At 40.5% G+C, this 14,533-nt stretch overlaps 1 protein-coding gene across 4 annotated transcripts in view; it reads right to left on the bottom strand.

Moving 5' to 3' along the window:
- Window positions 1–14,533, bottom strand: part of MYO6 (myosin VI) — a 134,603-nt gene that overhangs the window by 98,658 nt on the left and 21,412 nt on the right. For all 4 annotated transcript variants that reach the window (XM_060689157.2, XM_087882537.1, XM_060689158.2 and 1 more), the window contains exon 2: window positions 2,841–2,973. In XM_060689157.2, coding sequence (XP_060545140.2) covers window positions 2,841–2,957 — 117 coding nt within the window. In that variant the 5' untranslated portion in view covers window positions 2,958–2,973. The remainder of the gene's footprint in view (window positions 1–2,840; window positions 2,974–14,533) is intronic.

Raw genomic sequence — 14,533 nt, 5'->3', positions numbered from 1 at the left:
GGGGGCGGTATTGCCGGTAGGCCGGGGAACCAACCCTCACGCCGGCGGCAAGCAGGGGAGGAAAACGGGCTCTCTCTAAGAAGGAGAAGATCTTCCTGGCTATGCAGTCCCAATTCACTCACCGCTGCTGTTATTAGAGAAGAATCCAAAGCTTCAGAAGAAACAATAGTCAAGTCACTAAGTGGAGAAAATTTCAGACAGTGTCACAGGCTCGACTGAGTGAACTAAACTGAGGCTCTGTCAAGCAAGTGGGCGTGTCTGAAGAAGAAATTTAAAGGAACACACTCAGTGTAGGCTACTCGACTATTGAATAACCCGAAGCTTTGGATTCTCCAAGCAGCGCGTTGGAGAACAGCGTTCCGTGTGCCTTTGGCGTTTAGTCATGCTGGCCACATGACCACGGAGACGTCTTTGGACAGCACTGGCTCTTCGGCTTTGAAACGGAGATAAGCACCGCTCCCTTAGAGTCGGGAACGACTAGCACATATGTGCGAGGGGAACCTTTACCTTTTTACATGGACCAGGCTACATGTCATGATCATCTGTAGATGAAAATAGCAGTCTAATTTATAATTCCCTCAAAGTGTCTTGTTGAGTGTCTTCCTTAACTCAGATTCCCCAGAGCTTTTAAGAAGTTGCATTCACAATATATCTGGAATACATCAGGTCAGGAAATGCCGGTCTAGGGCTCTTATGACAACTCACGAGCATTCAATTATTTTCATGCCATCCACAGCATTACTGAGGGCAATGGAAGGCAAAATGTGATATCACAATATGAAGAAAGGAAAAAAACAAATGAACAAAGCATGGCTTCAGTTTTCAGTCACAATCGCACATTTATCTTCAGCTTCCCAAAGGATTCTATGCATAAATTAATGCGCTCACACAATGTGCTGGTTACAGTTGTGAGGCAGTTAGCCACAAGAATAACAATAAGTCCTTATAAACTATATCTACTGTGACAATTTAAAGTCTTGTTTGATAGAGAATCCCCCTTGATTTTGGACACTGAGTTACTTAAAATATCAAAATAAATCACAATCATGATATATGGTTGAAAACCTGTTCAGTTTTCCAATGTCTGCAACCATGCTGCATCTCAAGAACAAATCGCACAAACTAAGGGAAGCCATTATTTTTTTTAAAAAAAAACCTTAATGAGCCTATTATGCTTGTGCTTATGATGTATAATATGCATTTTCAAGCCTATTTCTGTCACAATAATGATACTTTAGCAGAATGAATTGCACCTAGAGTTGATTGTATTATTTTTTAATTTTCTATTGAAAAGGATTCTGATGGTTTCATTTTGTCTGCTCATTTGATGTTTTGTTTCTTGAACAAATTGTTTTTACTATTGCACAAATGCTTCAAAACATACAAAAAAGAAACCCAGTCAGTGGAATATCAGCCCCTTAGACAATCATTTAATGGGCAACATTCAGTGCTAAGCAGATGCTTTTGTTTGCATAACAAAACTTCTGTTATCTCTTCTGTACACCTTCAACTTGTAGGAATAAATGTTTTGATTTTTTTTTTTAAAGAGAGACTAATAGCCCATTCAAACTGAACATTTTTTAAAACCAACAGTAGGAACTGAAAACCACATTAAATGCAGGGTTGATGGGAATCCTGTATTTTTAACTCAAAGGTTCATTTTCGAAAAGCAACTGGACTGTTTTTTCTTTGAGGAAAATGTTTCACTTCTCATCCAAGAAGCTTCATCAGTTCTGGAATAACTGAGAATTTCCACACACATTTAGCCTGTGTTCTTAAATTTTCAAAAAAAAAAATAATGGATGTGCATCCTGTATGTTTTCAGTAAAACCTTTATTCTTCTCTTTTCCTTGGGTTGAGAAGATGAGATTGACATTAACACTTAGAAGCTTTTTTTTTTCTCAGAAGGAAAAAATATTGAGGCATGCTCTGTTGTAAGATTTCAAAGAAAAATAACAAACCCTCAAACATGCTATATTGTGATAATTATTTTGTCGTTTGTTCACTTTAAATGTCTTGGGTGCAGATCTGAATCCACATTTATATGTTGCATTATTACTGAGGGACTTCTATTTATATCTGTGGTATTAGAAGTAAGATTTTTTTTTTTCTTCCGTTCAGTCTTGGAGATTCTCTGGACAAGTCTCTGCAATTTTCTATGCAAGGTTTTTCAGCAGTAGTTTCCCATTGCCTCCTTCCTAGGGCTGAGAGAAAGTGATTGATCCAAGGTCACCCTGCTGGCTTTGTACCCAAAGTGGAACTAGAACTCACAACCTCCCAGTTTCTAACCTGATGGTTTAACCACTACACCAAACTGACTCTATAAAATGTTTAATCGCTATTAAACACAAGAGGCTTATTATAGCCTTGAAGAAATTTGTGCAAGGGTACAAAGAAGAATTAATGCATTTGTCTATAGACAAGGGTTGGTTATGGGATGAATAAATATTTGTTCATAACTATAGAGGCTGAAGAGCCTAAATTTGTTTAAATTTATTGTGATAAAGGTTGGAAGTCACCTCTCTCTCTCTCTCTCTCTCTCTCTCTCTCTCTCTCTCTCTCTCTCTCTCTGTGTGTGTGTGTGTGTGTGTGTGTGTGTATGATATTCTCACTTTTTTCTTGCATTTTTTATTCTTTCCTCCTCTTTAAGTTTAGTTTGTAATAGTTTCTACTGTTATAGTTAAAATTGTAACAAAAAATATTTTTAAAAAGCAATTAAAAGTTCCAAGCACTCTGAATATCCAAGCACTTTAAAATATTAGCCTCCCATTCACTGCAAACATCTTCTCTTTCACTAAAACAATTTCTACAAGAACGAATTGCCTTTTGAAGAAACCTACCTTGCCTTTTTGATTTACAGGTTCAATAGTTAAACCGTCAGGTCCGATATCCACAATGCTCCCCATCTGAAACCCATCAGTTGGGTGTGGAGCCCAAACAGGCTTCCCGTCCTCCATCTTGAGGAACTATTTCCTACAAAGAAAAGAAATGTTTGTAACTGAAAAACAATATATGTATATAAGGTTAGCTTGGTAGACACAGTGAAAATATCTCACGGGGGGAAATTGAAAGCTAAGCGTTTTGAGGAGCATTCATTGCTTCTTTTCCACTGAAATTTCATCCTAATTCTCTCCCAACCTCATAACTGATGAGTAGTTATATTAACAAATGCAACTATTTCTATCTAGAAACAAATGCAGTGCCCTAAAATGAGAAATAAGGCAACACCCAATGGAATGAATGGTGGCTCTTACAGAAACATTACTCAGCAGGGAACCAGGCAGTGCCAACACCATATTTGCTAAGAAAGGTGAAAATATAAAACATGTCACCAAACCTCGTAGAGGGAATTCTAAAATGTATTAAAAAGAGTTGAATAAAGCAAGATGCACTCATTTAAAAAAAAAAAAAAACCCACACACCCCAGTCCATATTCAATAAACCACTGACATATTATTGAGCTGAAATTCATCAGCAATCTTCCATTAACGGATAATGAATTGCAGGTCCAAGGAGGAAGCCAAGATTCCTTTATGCTGAGATAAAACTAAATGATAAACGTGTGCTAGAGGAAGATTCTCTCTCCCGCCAAAAGAGTAATGTTCTGCATAATATATTTTTCACTATAAATAGCTACTGTATTTATTATACCCCACTGCAGTCCCAAAGGGCTCCCAAAAATTAACAGAGATAGAATGCCCAATTACAATTAAAATGTCCATTCAAGTTAAAGTAAAAACATAAAATTCAGAAATATATATCCACAAACCCCAAGAAGGACCAATCAATAAACCTTTGCCAAAGTGACATCACAACCCGAAGGCCCTCCGGAAGACCTCCATTTTGAGCTGCTTCCAGAAAACATAATGGGAGACAACCTTATTTCTATTGGGAGGCATCTCTGAAACATAGGTTCCCTCACCATCCTAAAGTGGGGGAACCACTCGGCTATCTCAGCTGGACTGAATTGGTCCAATTGTCTCTAATGGAGAAGTGTGTCCTCCAGACTGCTTGGCATCAAGCTATAAAAGGCTTTATAGCAGCAGTGCCCCCCCCCCCAACCTTTTGGGAACCAGGGACCAGTTCCATGGAGAGAGGTTTTTCCACAGACGTGAGGAGATGTGGTTTTGTGTGCTGCCTGCATCCTGCAGATGGGGCTTTGCTTGTTTGCATGGGCTGGTTTCTGGTATGCCACAGACCGATGCCAGTCCATAGACCTGGGGTTGGGGACCTCTGCTTTATAGGCCAGTACCAGTTCTTTAAGGTGCATCTGGAAGCCTACTGGTAATGCAGTGCCCGTAACACAGATGCCATGTCCTCTCATTGGCAAATGCTAGCTAAAGAGGGGCCACTGCACTCTGAACTGCAGCTTCACATAGGGTGTATTGCAATAATCTAAACCGGTGATGGGAAAAGCTGTAGCAAGATCGGCATGTCTCAAGCTGGGCTATAATTGACATAGCAGCCACTACCTCTACCTGCTATTTCACTAGTAGCCAGGAGGACCCAAGTCATGGACATGTTCCTTCATGGGGAATGCTGCCCCATCAAAATACCCTCAATGGACAAACAGGTCGCCTCTGGTTTAATTGTTTTTTAATAGAAGAGAATATTTGTAGCCCAGGGTTGAATGGTGGAGTTCTTGGTGTTCTCTGAGCTTGATTATTTTCAAATCTGCTAATCCGGGAGATCCTTGTTACTTCTAGCTTTGGACAGTCAAAAAAAGAGAACCCCAATACATAAAGACCAAATTAAAACAAGTTTAGAGAATTCAGGTCTAAAAGTGAGATTCCCAATCATGCATATTTCTTTCAGCACAAGTGAAGGAAAACACAAGCACTCCAAATCTAATGCGAGTGCTTCCCAAACACAGAACTATTATTTATTTATCATATTTCCAACCCACTCACTTTTGATAAAATTAGCCTGAAGTGATTAATTTGTTAGAATAAAAGATGAAGCAAAGGCATAAACCTAGTGTTTTATTTAAACATTATTCTAGAAAATGTTAAATTATGCATTGCATTATATTCTGTCATACACAGTACACTGGAGATCAGTATTACAGTTCTTAATATTACAAACCTTCTTACTGAGCTTAAGTAGAAGGGGGAAATTGCTAAAATTGGGATTCTGCTCAAGAGTTGTTCAATCTCTGTACCTAACTTTAACTATTTATTCTTTTTATTTAGCTAACATAAAAGAAGGAAAAAGAAACATAATCAGAAATGCTTGGCACCAGTCCAATCTTCAGTCACTAAGCTTCAGCAAAGCTAGCAATTTGACCAGCGCCCCTAAAACAAGTCCAAGTAGGCTAAAGCAGGGGTCCCTAACCCCAGCTGCGGCCCACTACTAGGCTGTGGCCCATTCGGAAATGGACCATAGAAGTGGCGGGCAAGCGCATGTGCGCAGTTCCATTTGCATAAGCAGTGGGCAAGTGCGGTAACACATGCAGCTCCATTTGCGCAACTAGTAGGCACACTGACCTGCCACTGACATGGAACCATCCCCACTCCCCCACCTCTCTGCAAAGCTGAAAAGGTTGGGTACCATTGGGCTAAAGGGAACTCAGTCTGTGGGTGTACAAAGTGAAATTGAGTCCTTACCAATTAACCAGTACTAAACCAGTTACTTCATAGGGATTTGGCACATCAGAAAAACATTCTTGCAAAAAATTGTTACATTATTTCTCAAAAGACAAAAAATGGACGGAGAAAAAGGGAAGGGAAACAGGTAGAGCCATGTGTACAAGACAATGGCTCTCCATGGAATATGTACACAATAAGTAGATTTATTACTGTCAACTAGGCAACTCTTGCTGCCTTCATTTCACCATTATATGGAGCTCAGTGGAGCACTAAGGATTATGCTAGCCTTCCATTCTCTTAATAGCACCTTTTCCCACAGTCTAATTCTCTGGTTCAGTGAATTCTCAACACACTGTTATCTATGGAACTTTTTGCCTTAAAGTTCTTTCAAGCTCTCTAAGTTTTAGAGTTATGATCAGTACAACTACAGCTACAAGTGATATATAGTTCTGTAAAGAGAACAAAAGACAGTATTGTAAAAATCAAAATGCAATTCCATAGTCCTTTGCGTCTTTTTCTGAACCCTGGCTATTTATTTTTTCATAATTGATGAATATCTCATTCCATTCTGTCAACATGTTTAAGTTAAAAGGTTGTCTTTTGTTTTTCTGGCAGGCTCTGATTCTTTCTGAGTTGAATGGATCCCAAACGGAGTTTTATTGTTGGTGAACTTTACTAAAAAAAAAAAAAAAAAAAAAACAGCAACAGTTGTAGGAATGCCACGGGTACAAAATGCTGATTTTGCACATTGCACAGCTGAGATAGTCTTGCAACTTAACAAAAATACAAAGTAAGTCTGCCTGAGAGTAACATTGTACTGATCAAATGCTGTACATATATTCATTCTATTTAATTCACATTTTCTAAACTGAATGGAGTCACTCTTCTTAACTAGTGGTTTGTTGGTAAAATAGTTTATGATACGCCTCATTGAAAAGACATAAAGCTAAAGTAGTCTTGGTTTGGAACAAACTAATGGCCATATTTATATATCAGGAAAGGAGGCCATATATATCAAATTCCAAAACCCGAAAACCAGAAGCAGAAACAGGCAAGAATTTAAGTCTCACATTATCCAATTCCTGATTTTCTCATTATATGCAAACCAGGCATTATGAACTAAATTGCAAGCAAGCCAAGAACTGCTATTGGTTTGTTAAACCAATTAGAGTTTGTTCTCATATGATTGTAAACACAAATCTGCTAAAATGAAACTTAACTCTACTATACTCATTTTCCATGGCTAAGAAACCCCCCTCAAAAGCCTCCCAGCTTTTCAAAATACTTCAGAAACATAACCTTAAGATTAGATGGAAATGATAAATTTCCATAAGAAGTCACATAAGCTTGCAAGATTCCGTTCATTTTATTTTTGCAAGTATTCTAATTTTAATGTGATTAATGGATGCAGCCACCACCCAAAGAAGCATTGCTTCTCTTTGTGAGCTACGTCTTATTTATTTATTTATTTTGTTCCTTATATATCTGGAGAAATGAAGAATTATAGCCATTTTAAATAGCAAATTAACATAATGAGTTCCTCCAGTGCAGGAAATGACTTTTCTTTCAAAAAACGGAGACAAGCAACTCCTTTCTCTTGCGTGTAAGCAGACACTCGCAGAGCTGAAAGTCAAGCCGAGCCCTTCCTTGCTGAATGGGGAAAATTAGATGATCCAAGTTGTTCCCACAAACCTGTGCCTATCAGCCTTTGGGTCTCTGTCGCAAGGATGGGAAAGCAAATATGATCTCATAACTTCCTGAGGAAAGACATCCTGTCAACCAGCAAGGGAATTCTCCTAGAAAGCCAAAATCCCTCCTTGGGAGACAAGAGCATCGGCTAAAGTGCAAGACGTCCCACGCTCACTATCCTGACGGGCCTGAGAAAGATGATGATAAAGAAACTTGGAGAGACACTGCCAGTCAGAGAAGACAACCTTAAATTAGATTTATTTATTTATTAGATTTTTGTTATCCCATTTTTCACGTTTTACCAGCACGGGTAAGAGTTCTGCTATCTAAGCTTTTCACTGCAGGCATCCATTTGACTTAGACCAGCCTTGTTTCTGCACTGACACTGCAGTGAAATGCATTCCTGCTATTATGACCCACTGAGGTAAGGTAAAAAAAAAAAAGAGGTAGGGATCTGATCTTCTGTACATAAGTATGATTCTAAGTCTTGGAGATCCAATGTATGCAATTAATATTAGGAATAAAGCTATCATAGTATGGGGCAAAAATTATTGCACTAGTAAATAAATATGTCAACAAGACACAGTTGCCTTCTGTGATCTTTGAAGAACACATCCAAATATACATCAATTCAGAATGGCAGGGAGAGAGAGAGTCAAGAAACTAATCCCCAAACACTGACATTTATATAGTCTCTATTGCTGCATACTCCAATAGGCAAATCTTGTGTTGAAATTGGCTTTTATCTTGTCTGCCAAGTGTTTATATCAGCCAAGTCATCCCTGAAAGTCAACAGCCAATTCCAGAATAAGGCGTTGAGTTTCTGGGGAGCTTTCACTTACAAACACACCAGACTTAAGCATGACATTTAGTTCTATGTATATTGGGGCTCAACCTGGACATTGGGAAGAAGCCTATTCCCCAAACCGAGACAGAACAGATGATGAAACAGAATCAGAGTTTACACTTGTTTGCTGGATCAGATAAGCTTGCTACATTGACTAATTACAGAAAACAGCTTTTGAAACATATCTTCTACTCTGTTATCATGGAAAACAAGGCATAGGCTATAGAAAATCTAATTATTTCATAGATGGCAACAGCCCAATAGAATTTTAAAAAAATCAGTGAACTTGCACAGTAATTAAAGAAAGATAAAATGAAAACATATAAACAGCAGTGTGTAATGCACAGCAAAAGCCAATATGATGTGGTTATATCAAATTTATCAGGGAATAAAGAATGCTGGGAAGGGTATCCAAGATTGATGGGGGAGCCAGGCATATGGCAATCAACAAATGTGAAAGAGGTTAGATGGAAAAGCAAAAACATGTATTTACTTGGTTGTAGAGCAAATCCAGTGACTTCTAATGGCCATAGCAATGTTTAAGAATCTTGCAACCTTCTCAGATGTATAAGTATGATGCCATTTCAACAGCTGATATATCACAGCTGATTGTGATAGGTTGGAAAGCTTACTGTTAAGTGGTTCAATGAGATCAAAGCTGTAGGTGTGATATAGGGTAGTCTAATAATACATGTGCTTCTTGAATGCTCCCTCGGCATTCCTATAGTAAGTTCTATTAGTGTAGGAAGAAATATCCTTCTGGGTTCTGCTCCAAGTGGGGAAAAAGATACTGGAAACATGGAGACTGCTTGGAAAGATGGTTTAATGGTGGACAGGATCACATGGCTTGAGTTCCTGAACAGAAAAGGGCAGTAAATCCTCAGGTTTTTATGCTCTCTCTGGCTTTACATTTCCTGGGCCCCCGAAAGAGTATCCTTATTGGTTGTCAGACTCCCAGGGGGTGGGGGTCTTAGCTAGCCTTGCTGGTTGATGGTCACATGTGCTTCCCAGGTCACATGCTTCCCAAGTCACGTGAGTTTCGGTTGCTAGATGGGGCCCATTGTGTTAGTTTCCGTTGCTATTGTGTTGCAAATGTCCTTTGACAAAGGATTGGGTTTCTGCCCATTGACAAAGGGTGGGGGGCAGGAAGGTGGGAGCTGCTTTGTCTGTAAAATATGCTTCTCCATTTCTCATCCAGGGAAATGTAATATTCTGCCTTTTTAATATTTCCCAAAATATTTCATTCTTCTAGGAAAGGGGTGGGTGCTAACCTCCTACAATTAGCTTTTGAAGGAAAATCATAAAAATGAAGGAAAAGTTGTGATATGTCAAAAAGAATCTGTTGAGGAATCCAAGCTGTATTCTATGCACTCCATGGATCTATCTTCAAATCGCAAGAATCAGTATTTCTATTCAATTTTGATTAATCCAGAATATCTTGTTCTTATATTTGTTCATCTCCTTTATGATTATTTTCCTAAAATGAACCTTGAATATTCTTTCCATGCTACTTTATAAAATTCATGAGACTTTTTTTAAAAAAGGGATAGTATGTAAATAATGAATGTCTACATGCAGAATCCAATCCAGAATGCATTATGCATAGAACAACAAAAAGTTTTAAATATAAACTGTTCTTAGTTATTTATCAGCAGCTCTCCTTCACCAAATAAACAAAAATATGTTGCTTGTTTGTTGGTTTATCCATCGATCCATTTAATTCATATAATTGCCCATCACATCTATATGATTCTGGGCAATCCACAATAATTAAAACACCCAAACCAATAAGAAAACTGTTTAAAAAACCACATTAAAATGTTACAATTATTACATGCCATCAAGTCATTGACTCTTAGCATATTAAAACCACTACAATTGGCAGTAAAGATCAAAGTTTTATTCCAAAACTATTAAATACAGAAATGTCTGCTTAGAAATATCAATCTGATTTTATCGAATGCCAAAACCTAAAGTGACTCAATCCTTTCTTCTTAAAAGTGAATGTTGCATAAACCAATGTATTAAAACAGAGGTGCTTGCTTTACTGTACAAAAATAAAAAAACTATATACACAAGCTCTTGCAATTTGAGTATCTCAGAAAGAACTATCGATCCAGTTCTCTGCCAGCCTGGCCACTGAAATTTTGGAAGCTGAAGTCCATTTCAAAGGATCTGGGTTGGAAAATGTGGGACTGCACAATATGAATTTAAATTTAGTTTTTTGCTAACGTGGAAGCCTTTGCTACATTCCAAAAAGTTCATAACACCCTATTATCGTGGTCATGTACATAAAACAAACCCTTTCAAACAACATCTGCATTCAGTCAGACTTGGCAGCTAGCCACAACTCTTTTTTTTTATGTTAAAGTCTACATATCAGATATACGCTGCATCTTCTTATAAATATTTTTGAAAAACCATCTTTATTCTGGGCTCCAGGCATTGTGAACCACAACAGCTGCAAGGCTGCTACTGAAGTCAGAAAGTCTTCTATTATTCAAAACACGAGTTTCTTTATTTTGCAAAACAAAGACAGAGAAAAGGTCACAGCCTTGTGAATAATCATAGTTTAATAAAATACTGAAAAGTACACTGGCCCTTGGGGAAAAAAATTAATTTTCACCAGCCTCTTGTTTATTTTTGACATTCTTGGAGAACAATATTCATTGGAATCAATCACTATAACCAAAGGGATGTTGTACTAAGCTATGTACTGTCAGATGTTTAAATAGGTTGCACCAAACAACACCCTGAAATTAAAATGCATAATCTCTTAACCATACCTACAGTAAGAAGGTCAACTGCCTGATAAAATAGGGTTTATTTATTTACTCAAGAAGCTTCCTTTTCTTTTGAGCACAGCAAACTGTTTATTTCCAGACCCAACACATTTAAGTTGGTGAGTCAACCAGTATTGAAATTACACCATGGTTTTCTTAAAGCCACTTCAACCTGATCTAACTATGTTTAGCATTTGTATAAATGACCTCTGATAAGGGCAGCCTAACCACTTGCCACATCTGCCAATAGTGAAGAGCTGGTCCATAAATTAAGTTACCGTGGAATCATTTACTACTTCTCATTTTTGACAATGTTGTGATGGACACAATGAGCCTGTCTAATCCAGATTGGCATCCAGATGTGTAGAGATTACAAAACCTCAGTGGTTAGGAATTCTGGGATTTGCAATCCCAACAAGTTTATACATACCAGGTTAGGAAGAATGCTATAGGACACAAGGCACCATTTTAAGCCTGCACTGTATTAGCTCTTACTTCTGTTTTGTTTTCATAAGCTTTTGAATCATTCAGAAATCTTCATGCCCCCTAGGATCAGCTACTTAGAGCTAAATAACCAATAAGAACCAAAGAAGTACTACTTACATGAAACCTGGAAGTGAATGTCCTTTGACCTTGTTCATTAAGAATGTTGCATCAATATCCTTTAGCAATGAATTGCATGTATAATTGCAACTATATACTAAAACTCGTGTGTTTGCTTGATACTTTATAACTGTGATGGCGAACCTATGGCACGCATGCCACAGGTGGCACGCGGAGCCATATTGGTGGGCACGCGAGCTCAGCACTGGCACACATGCGCGCGCTGGCCAGCTGATTTTTTGGGCCTTCTGGGCCCACCGGAAGTAGGGAAACAGGCTGTTTCCTGCCTCCGGAGGGCCTGGGGGGATGGGGAAGGCTGTTTTCATCCTCCCCAGGCTCCTAGAAAGGCTCTGGAGCCTGGGGAGAGCAAAAAACAGGCCTACTGGGCCCACCGTGCCATCGCGTGCCAAAAGCGGGGGGAGTATAGGGTCACGCACACATGCGCGGGGGTGGGCGGAGCACATGGAATTATGGGTGTTGCTTTTGGCACACGATGGCAAAAAGGTTAGCCATCACTGCTTTATAACCTTCAATTGGGTGAAATGGTGCACCACAGTGAAACAATTGTTGAATCTTCTTAGCTCAAATGGGATAACTTACAGAATACACCTAAAATCTGGGACCCATGACTCCTATGGGATTGAAATTTGGCAAAGTTGTGGCTGCTTTAACGCCATCACCGTGCTTTCCAACTGTACTTTTCAAAAACTCATAGATTGTGTGGAGCAAAGGATGATAGAAGGTGTGTATCCTCACTCTCTTTCCCACCTCCCTTTGGCCCCTATAAGAATCAGCGGATAGCAAGGCCCGATGGATGAACAGCAATTGGCTGCTTTGGAATGGAGGCTGAAATTTGAAATCTCTTAATGGCAGTGCCTGGCAAGGGAAGAATGAGGAAGCGACTTGTATACTTCCTGATAAGACTGGCAGGGAAAAACAGGCAGTTGAGATGAGCCCTCTTCCTCCTTGGAGGGAGGGGACTTTTGGGGGCACAGTGGAATGTGAAATGGGGATACAGTTTTCCTTGAAGTCCAGTGCACCTTTGGCTCCCTCTCACCCCAGCAAAGGGGCAGATAGTTCCAAGATTGGCCAAGGATGAAGAGGAGGCTTCACTGAGGTTCTTCTGAAGACTGTGTGGAGAGGGAAAATGGCACAAGACTATATTATATATGGAAAGAATGGCCCAATGTGAGTTGTCTAGTATTGTTGTTTAACATTGTATAGGACAGTGGTCCCCAACCCCCGGTCCGCGGACCGGTGCCGGGCCGTGGAGTACCTGGCACCGGGCCGCACAGCGGCCGGGGGCCATGATCGCTGCAGCGGCCGGGGGACATGATCGCTGCAGCGGCCGGTAGGCAACCTATGTGCCTGAAAAGTGCATAATAAAGGAGTTAAAACCATCGAGTACCGTATTGATAGAAAGGATGGGAGGAGAGGAGAAGCGCAGAGGAACTTCCTTTTCCGGATGACTCATGGGAGGAAGTTGGTGTGCAGAGCGGCTTTTGTGCTGTTTCCATGGTCGAAGCAGCAGCTGGCAGGTGAGTTGAGGGCTGCAGGTGGGAGGAGAGTCCGGGAGCAAGTCGGGCTGTTCGGTTCCCTCCACGGCTTGGAAGCGGAGAAGCAACTGGGCTGAAGCCTCTCAGCTGCTGCTGCTGCAGGTTCCTTCCCTCCCCAAATGGAAGCCCACTGGTGCTGCAGGCTGGGAAACTGGTGGCTGCAATTTCTGCTGGTGGGAAGATTGAAAAAGCCTCTTTCAAGTGGAGGTTGGTTCTCCAGAGGTTGTGGGTGCTGCATCCCTGGAGGTTTGTAACAGAGGAGCTCATAGTTTGAAGGATCCTTGGAGGTCTTCTATTCCAACCCCAGATCAAGCAGGAGACCCAATATCATTTCAGACAAATGGCTGTCCAGTCTCTGTTTAAAAGCCTCCAGTGATGGGTCTCCCACAACTTCTGAAGGCTAAGCTTTTCCACTGGTTAATTGTTCTGGGTGTCAGGAAGTTTCTCCTTAGTTCGAGGCTGCTTATCTCCTTGCTCCATCCAGTTTCTCCTCCTACCTTCAGGTGCTTTGGAGAAGAGGTTGAAACCCCCTCCCGCACAGGCCTGCTAGAAAGGGTGAGTGAACCTGCCGGGGGTATATGTGAGGGGACCGCGGGATGAAGAAGGGGAGGCGGGCGTTTTTTTTGGGGGGGGGGGGTCCTGGTAATTGACTGAGGAGGTCCAAGTGTTTCCCAACCAGGGTGCCTCCAGCTGTTTCCAAACTACAACTTCCAGCATGCCTGGAGGGCCAGAGGCTGTCTGGGTATGCTGGGAGTTGTAGTTTTGCAACAGCTGGAGGCACCCTGGTCGCGAACAACGCCTCCCACCCCTGCACGCGGTCAGCGGGCCACGGTAAAATTATCAAAGGCTGATTGGTCCGCGGCGATAAAAAGGTTGGGGACCACTGGTATAGGAGATTGAGCCTGAGGGAGGGATCAAACACGTCATTGTTTCTCATGTCCCTTTGCGCCCACAAGTGCAGCCCATCTTGAATTGCACTGACTCTTATCTATCACCAATTGGCTTTGACTGTTAGTAGTTCAGATTCCTGTAGAGAGTTTTAGCATGCAAAACCTATATATTCATTTGAACTGCCGAGACTCCTGATTTCCTGCACATCACACATTGTGCCTATTACCAAGCAACACAGGAAAGGAAGTTCAAACAGAAATATTTCTCCTCTTGTTGTTCTGCTAGATATTCAACCTACATTAACTAAAAGCTCTAGCTTTCTTTCATCCAAAGGATAACCAACTCAGGCATTCCTACTTTTCAGAGGCTGGTGAACTATCGTATTGAGGGAAAAGAAATTGCACAAACATCTTTATTTCTAAAACTATCCACTCTGACAATCTTGTTTGCTTTCAAAGCATCTGGTGCAGTTACATTGCTCATGTAGCAGCTCAGCCTTGTGATATTGTTGTTGTTTTTATAAACCTATCCAGCCGTAAATGTCAAAGGGGCCTCTCTGCCTTTTTCCTGCTTTGG

This window comes from Pantherophis guttatus, chromosome 1 (assembly GCF_059756535.1).
Source record: "Pantherophis guttatus breed Tessera chromosome 1, ASM5975653v1, whole genome shotgun sequence".
Lineage (NCBI taxonomy): Eukaryota > Metazoa > Chordata > Lepidosauria > Squamata > Colubridae > Pantherophis > Pantherophis guttatus.
The sequence above is the reverse complement of the archived record's forward strand: the minus strand, read 5'-3'. Positions and strand labels throughout refer to the sequence as shown.